Consider the following 8,719-nt stretch of genomic DNA (forward strand, 5'->3'; position numbering starts at 1 on the left):
ATTTTTCTCTGTAACTAAACTCCAGATTTCATCTTCTTCATCTGGTGGCAGATCTTGCACCACCCACAAAAATCTTTGCTCGCTTCCCTCCAACCCAATCATTATTCCCTTCAACTACTTGTAGACCATTGGATTACATAATCGACTTCCGCTTTCACCTTCCCAAATGGATTCTCACCACCTAGAGGAGATTTCCTGTCCACCGTCGATTGCCATGTTGGCTCGTCGAATTCAAACACAGATGTGACAAAATTTTGACGGGAGATAGTTTGACAATCGTCTCCCCACCACCGCCATTTACTCACGTATGAGTTTTGTGGGTCCTGTAGATCAACTGAAATGGACTGATTTGGTGTGTTTTCTATTCTTCTACAAGTGGGTAAAACCCTTAAGCATCTAATGAAGCATTGGAAAATACTTCATCATGGCGTGGAGCAGGTGGGTTTTTTTGCAGTTTATATTAGAGGAGCCATTTTCATGTTTGATTTCAAAATCAAGTGCTCTTGATTGTTCTTAATATTATTTCAAGTTTCAGGTGGTGTGGTCATTTCCAGTGGTGGTGGTGTAATATTAGTGATGGTGGTTGTGGTGAAGATTAACGCGATGAATTCAAATACAGATCATTTTCTGGGTTTTTTACTGATGTTTTTTCAAAGCTTGATGGATTAGATCTTAAAAAACGATCGAGTGAGTCTTCAAAAGGATATCATATGTTTTTTTAGGTAATTTGTTTATTGTAATGATTTATTCATAGGAACAATTCCTCATCTTACTCCAATACTCTCCATTGTCGACAGTATGATCTTACCTCCTCTATAAACAGTGGTACAACTATCACCATGGAAAACCTGTAAATGCATTCCATAAGTGAAGATGGAGCTTTTTTTGGTCAGTCTAACTATAATTCATACGTTTATACATCAAACAGAGGTAGCAATTCAAGCTCCATGAAGAATTTCAGCACCAAAACAACTAGATTAGGAACACGGGCACAAGGTATTGAGAGAGAGAGAGAGAGAGAGAGAGAGAGAGATAGAGAGATAGAGAGAAGGTGGGCCCCTTCTTAATTTATTAATTATTAAAATAAATATATTAGTATTAGATTTAAAAAGAAATGAAAGAAAAATGAAAAATATAACCCAAGGGTATTACAGTCATTTCACTATTCAGATGGACCAAAAACGCAACGAAACTAGCCCAAAAGGACCACGAATCCAAAAAAGTCATGGTTTGGACTAAAACCCCAAAAAATGAATACCATAAGGACCATTTTTGCAATTTTGTCTATTATGATTTAGTTTATTATTCAATAAGATGATTCCTAGAACATATATATATATATATATATGTATGTGTGTGTGTGTGTGTGTGTGTGTGTGTGTGTGTGTGTGTGTGTGAGTTCATTTGAGACGAACATAATTTTGTGAGACCGTGAGACCAAAAAAATTTTGTGAAATATTTTAATATTCTATTGTTCGTAAAAATAGAATATGAAATATATTCTAACATTATATGTTTTAGAATATTTCAATATAAAACAAGTTAAATTTATTTGTTTAGAATATTAGAATATTACACATATTTAATTTTTATAAACACTAGAATATTAGAATATTTCACTAGAAAAATATAGTCTCATGGTCTCACAAAATTAGGTCGTCTCATATGAACGTAACCATATATATATATATATATATATATATATATATATATATATATATATATATATATATATATATATATATATATATATATATATATATGGGATGGTTCAAATAAAAACAGTAAATAGTGTGAAAACATAAAAACACTATTTTTATGCTATTATTCAACAATGAATAGATGAATAATCACACATTAAAATTAATATTAGAATTACTACAATAATACATATAAATAAAATTTATAATAAATAATAATATTCTAATGAAAATATGAATAATCAAACATTAATATTCACATTATAATTACTTCAATAATACACATATACAACATTAATTGCAGAATAATAACATAAATATAGTGTTTTTACGTTTTTACATTGTTTAGTGTTTTTATTTGAACTTTTATATATATATATATATATATATATATATATATATATATATATATATATATATATATATATATATATATATATATATATATATATATATATATATATATTAAAAGAGTTAATATATAACTAACTAACTATAAAGGCATGTATATAGAGTAATACAGAGATTACATTACAGTTTTTGGATAAATTTCATAGGAAACACAATACGGTACTAAAATTTTTGTGAGACTGTAATTTTATTTAATTCAGATAATGGTATATATATATATATATATATATATATATATATATATATATATATATATATATATATATATATATATATATTAAAAGAGTTAATATATAACTAACTAACTATAAAGGCATATATATATATATATATATATATATATATATATATATATATATATATATATATATATATATATATATATATATATATATATATATATATATATATATATATATACCATTATCTGAATTAAATAAAATTACAGTCTCACAAAAATTTTAGTACCGTATTGTGTTTCCTATGAAATTTATCCAAAAACTGTAATGTAATCTCTGTATTACTCTATCTTTGCCGTAAAACTTAAAGAAAAGTGTAGAAGAAGAACATTTTCCGTTTAAACCAGACATAAAATAATAATTAAAAGAACATATGCACATGGGAATCCTTTAGTGTCTTTTACATATATATAGAATGCAGCTTGCTTTGTTTGGTTATTGGTTCACTTATTTTTCTCTACATTTGCACTAAATTTTCAAGGGAGATAGAAATGGCACAGCTGCCACCAAAAGTGCCACAAAACTGGTCGGAAAACTACCACCACCACCAAAAGCCACCGTCTACTGATCATTTGCCACCACCTACAACCGCTGCGGCCACCACCCAAATGGATCCGTCATGGGTGGACGATTTCTTGGACTTCTCATCAACCAAACGAGGCTCCCACCGCAGATCCGTCAGTGACTCCGCCGCCTTCCTAGATATCCCAATGATGGCGGAGGACAATTGCCGGAGATCATCTGCACCAGGGTCAAGAAGCGGCAATGGCGGTGGTGCAGCCACGGAATTTGACCGGTTTGATGAGGAACAGTTCATGTCTATGTTTATTGACGATGAAAACGGGACTGGGCCCACAGTTTCATGCTCAAATCCTTCGTCACCATCAGATCATAACAGCATGAATGATCAGCAGCAGATCGAGGAAGAAGAGAGTTCATGGAAATCCGATACACAGTTCAATCCCCATGCAGGAACTATTATGGATAATTCAAACGACAAGATTTTTGATCCCAAAAGGATAAAAAGGTAATTTCGTATAATTTATGTTCATTTACAAATTAAATCCTTTTTATTTTTCTGAATTGAGAGTGAAATTTGAAGTATTTTTCCTCACAGAATTCTGGCGAATCGGCAATCTGCTCAACGATCAAGGGTGAGGAAATTGCAATACATATCGGAGCTAGAACGCAGTGTTAATTCTTTACAAGTATGTTTTTAATCTGTTTCTTTAAATTTTATAAACATATATAGTTTTTTGATGAATAATTAAATCCAGAAAGATTTATATATTTATAATTTTGTAACAATTAAAGGCAGAAGTATCAGTGCTGTCACCAAGGGTAGCATATTTGGACCATCAACGATTGGTTCTAAACGTGGATAACAGTGTTCTAAAACAAAGGATTGCTGCTCTCTCTCAGGACAAGATATTTAAAGATGGTATGTATAATTTATTCAAATTAATCAATCTTTATTTATATATACATGTAAATGAAAATTTGCAATATATATAATTGTTAAAAAGTAGGATTAATTGCAATGATATATGTATATTCATAATTGATTTGTTTAATATGAAATTTTACTTTATTTCTTTCTATTAAATCATTATACGTTGCTATTTTATCTGAAGACTACAATTTAATCCAAATAACAAAATTCACTGCTATATTTAGTTAATTTTCTACATAATAATATCTTCATCAGAAAACAATTTCAAATTACAATTGATAACTTGATAATTGATATAGTTTTAGAGTATAATATCTTATTAAGATTTGATTAAAAATAAAATATTGTGTTAGAAATAAATGAAAGTAAGATGGAAAAAATAAACAAAGTTATCTTACTTTTTGTCTTTTTCTCACACGTTTGGAGTTCTGGATAATGTATTTTCTAGTATTATTTAAATAGATAATAAAACTCTAAAACAATATAATATGATCATGATATAGAATTTTGATATAAATAACAAGTTATGAAAATCTAAATTATAAAAAAAAATCAAAAAATATGAAGTATAACTTTTAAATTAATAATAAGTATTTCATTTTTATATTCTACTTTACAATTCATCAACTATAGTATATAATAACTCAAAGTGCATATTAACATGTTCATGCAGTGCATGTTACTCCACGATACACTTCTGATTCCATATCTTTTATTTAATTTATACAAACAGGCTACCATATCAACTTTAATATATATATATATATATATATATATATATATATATATATATATATATATATATATATATATATATATATATATATATATATTCTTGTAAATCTTTTTTGTTTATGATATTATTTTATAAAACGAATGCAGCTCATCAAGAAGCATTGAAGGGAGAAATAGCGAGGCTTAAGCAGATGTATTACCAACAAAACATGAACAAAAAGATGGAAAATGGATCAAATGCAACCCATCATCATGATTCGCCCATTTCTGATCATGCTAATGCTCAAGAACAGCTTATGATTAACTAACAAAGCCATTAAACCCTTGATCTTCATCAACAACACTCTTATTGGTAAGATCAATCTTTCATGAGCTTATTACTGATTTGTTGTGTCAAGAACATAAACCTAATGATCGTGATTTTGATTTCCTTGCTAACAGGATGTATGATTGCAAAGATGTTCTTAAACTAGAATCCAATCATATGATCTCCAATGGTTCCCACTGCTTGATGAAGATTGTTTCTTTATTATTAATTAAATTTATCAAAATGTAATTAATTCGTCACAATGATTTGTTAAATTCCCTTCATTTTAATTGTCTATTTATGATATCATTCGCAAAAATCAAAAAGAAACGAAAGGATTGCCTGTTTGTTTTGTGATCACGATGGTTTGGATGTACCACATATATCGTCATCACATATATATTTTGTCTTCTCAATCACCCAAATCATGTATCTTTTCTTTCACAATCAATGTATTAGTTTTTCCTATCATAAAGTCCGTTAATCTATGCTTTTTGCTAGATACACGCAAACCCGAATTAATTAAGTAGTTCAAATAACATTGGATTTTTAGTAACTTAATATGAAAATCTCATTATCGAAAACTGTTTGCGGATAGGACGTATTCGACAAAACTAACCAGTAGCGTTTTGTTAAACGCTAAGTGAAATAGCTTTTAGATTTGGAGTGTTTTGTCTAAACTATACGGTAAAAGTCTGTAGTTTCAAACGAAACGTTTTGTTTAAAATGGAGCGTTTTGTCAAATGCTAGAAGTTAAAAGCTCTCAAACGTTCCGTGACAAACACGTTCATAGTGTTTGTTGAAAACTAATAACAATCCATAGATAACTAATAATAATATAGAGAGAGAAAATTGTTTATAAAGAATTGTTAACTACAAAGAAATATAAATAATTAAGACTATAAATAGGAAAACTATCTAGGGTTAACCTAGCTAATGGGTTAAACATAAAGTCTAATAGAAAAAGAGCCTAAAGAAATTATTATGCTAACATCCCCCCTTCGAATTCACAATGCGATGAAAACAAGCATTGAGAGTTTGTCTTCAAAGAAACGAAAAAGGAGAAGTTGAGTGTGCCTTAGCAAACATTCATATCCACAAGCAACCAAACAATATGCATTCCAATAGCGGCGAACGATCTTCATATAAGCAAAATACCAAAAAAAATATTCAAGAGAAGCAACAGAACCAAACAACTTGCACGAAAACATCCAAAATCAAACAATTTGCACAAAAACAGCCAAAACCAAACAATCTGCATGAAAGCAGTCAAAACAAACAATTTGCATGAAAGCGTTCAAAACGAAAACAATTTGCATTTATGTAGCATACAAACGAACCCCAAAGATACTAGTGGAAGCATCACAACAAAGAAAACTCAATATGCAAATGTGCACTATACTAAACTATTGTACCCAATCCTCCTTATCCTCTTTCCCTCCCTCAAACTCACAATATGTTTGAGCAAAAAGCATTGTGAGTTTGTCAAACAACAGCAACACCGAAACAAAAGCAAAAACCAACGGAAAAATAAAAATAAATAGAGATGTGAAGCAAAATTAGAACATAAGCAAATACGACCAAACGAAAACAATCCTGAATCAAATACTTTTATAACCGAAATTGGAAATAGAAACTACAACCGGAAAACAAACAAATGAATTAAACTAGAACAAGAACGCTAGAAATAACAAATGAAAAACTAAAAAAAAGCACAAAATGGAGTGACTGGCAAGAGCAAAACAAAAACAAAAGAATAAGAAAACTTTTTTAAAATTAATACCAAACCAAGCATAGCATCTGTATTTTTTTGTAACATTAAAACTCTTAACAAACTATATTTGTAACAAGAAGGTAAGATAAAAGAATTATAATTGTTCTTAATATGAAGCGACATTCTTGCAAAAGTAAAGCAAAAAAAATGAAGGAAGAATAGAACAGCGTAGATTAGGCCAATCATTCAAAATAATCAAACCTTATTTTTTTTAAGAAGCTTTCAAAATCAACGAAAAAAAAAGAACATGAATTGAACCGGAAACATTAAGAACAACAAGAGTAGCAAATTTTTGACAATCAAGGTTAATTTTCCAAGAGTTTCGGCAACTAAAGAAAAGTGTAATAAAACTTTCAATTAGGTTTCATAATTGGAAAAAATATTTAATAAAAGCAAACTAATACCAACAACGAATACGGACAAATACGGGTAACCAAACAAACAAAACTTCGAACAATAAACAAAACGGACAAACGATGAACAGTATCAAACGATGAACACTAGCGATGAATAGTACAACAGTACAAACAATGAACAGTGAAACAACAGATAGAAAACGTGTCGTGATTTCACCCGTCGCGTATACGTAATATGCAAAAAAATCCCAAATTGCGGCGCAATTACCAAAATTGCATCAAGAATACGTAATATGAAAAAACAACCCAAACGAAAAACCCAATATTATTGTGTGAAAAAAAAACTAAAAACGGCAACAATCGAAACCCCAAAAACAAATAATTCAAACAAATCAAATCAAACGAAATACATAAACAAATTAGAAAATCATACCCATGATCGCAGCGAGATTCACAAATTGCGACGAGATTCACAAAATCACATCGAAAATATCGATCAAAAGGTATTTTCACGGCACAATATAACAAATCGCGACGCGAAATCGACGAAAAACGAACAAGTCATACCAAAAGGTGATGAAATAATCAACAACAATCAAAACCCTTAAAACGACAAATTCAAGCAAAACAAACTAGAAGGAATATAGAAATGAATTTAACAAAAAAAACATACCAAATAATCATAAAAGACGGTCGAACACAATTTGATACAATGAAAACTAATAACAATCTACATAGAACTAATAATAATATAGAGAACAAACGGCTAGGTTTACATTTTTGATTAAAAAACATTGTGAACTACAAAGAAAGGTAAATAAGGCTATAAATAGGAAAGTTATCAAGGGTTAACCTAGCTAATGGGCTAAACATAAGGCCTAATACAAAAAGCGCCCAAATAACTTATTATGCTAATATATGTATGCGTTGTCTTCGATATCAAGAATACTCAGCTTGTTTGTGATTGTTCAGCATCCTTAAAATATAAAAGACTTTAGTTGTGTCTTTGCTTCTCCGTAGGTGATTCAAAGGCAATCATAAATTTCATAAAATATGTCTCATGATTTACAGATTATTGAAAATATGAATTATCACTCTTTGAACAGGATGTAATCCTTATAAGACTAGAGATTGGAACATTTTTAAAAACATGCAAGAATCCAACAATACCTTGGATGAAACATATCCTTAAACCACATATGGTCCTTATATGGAAAACATATATTAAGGAGTTCTAGCTTTCTTCAATTCTAATTTATTCATATTTAAATTCCAAAAAAGAGAACTAAATCTTCTTTTAAACTCAGGATCGTTATAGGTATACCAAGATACCTATGAAAATTTAAAAAAAAAATACAATTCAAGTAAAAATGAAAATTTTTAAAAAGTATATTTATGAAAAACGATAAAAATATATTAAATGAAAAATACAAAGTGAACACATTTCTAACATGGATAGTAGCCTTTATAGCCAACTTGGAAGTGATATGATGCATGCATAATCTATGGTTTGATTTTGGAAAAACATGCTCAATTGCCTTCTTTATTGTAGAATCTTGGTTAGATAAAAACTAAAATAAGATGTCTGCCAAATGACCTGAAAAAGAGATTCCAACAACCATATGTATGATTCGGTTCCTTCACGAGCTAATAATCCAGTCACAAAAGTTACACATCCCTTATAGTTGTTTTTTGTTGAGTTAAGTACTGCTATTTGATTAGTCAAAAGGAAACTCTGGTATGT

General features: G+C 29.4%; 1 protein-coding gene across 1 annotated transcript; it reads left to right on the top strand.

Moving 5' to 3' along the window:
- The first annotated feature begins 2,774 nt into the window (after positions 1-2,774).
- On the top strand, positions 2,775-5,264 carry LOC145128596 (basic leucine zipper 61-like). The gene is made up of 5 exons (XM_079063408.1): positions 2,775-3,377; positions 3,468-3,558; positions 3,665-3,791; positions 4,686-4,890; positions 4,980-5,264. Exons 1-4 carry the CDS (start codon positions 2,842-2,844, stop codon positions 4,844-4,846), a joined length of 915 nt encoding a protein of 304 aa, XP_078919534.1. The 5' UTR covers positions 2,775-2,841; the 3' UTR covers positions 4,847-4,890; positions 4,980-5,264.
- Positions 5,265-8,719: the final 3,455 nt, after the last annotated feature.

The sequence above is a fragment of the Lactuca virosa genome, chromosome 8 (assembly GCF_052849685.1).
Source record: "Lactuca virosa cultivar CGN04683 chromosome 8, Lactuca_virosa_CGN04683_v6, whole genome shotgun sequence".
Classification (NCBI taxonomy): Eukaryota; Viridiplantae; Streptophyta; class Magnoliopsida; order Asterales; family Asteraceae; genus Lactuca; species Lactuca virosa.

What these genes read in the sequence shown, in the direction of transcription:
- LOC145128596 (XM_079063408.1), top strand. Translation starts at nt 2,842, where the DNA reads ATGGCACAGCTGCCACCAAAAGTGCCACAAAACTGGTCGGAAAACTAC. An exon ending in GATCCCAAAAGGATAAAAAG is followed by an intron (nt 3,378 to 3,467) that starts GTAATTTCGTAT and finishes TTTTCCTCACAG; the next exon opens with AATTCTGGCGAATCGGCAAT. An exon ending in GCAGTGTTAATTCTTTACAA is followed by an intron (nt 3,559 to 3,664) that starts GTATGTTTTTAA and finishes TAACAATTAAAG; the next exon opens with GCAGAAGTATCAGTGCTGTC.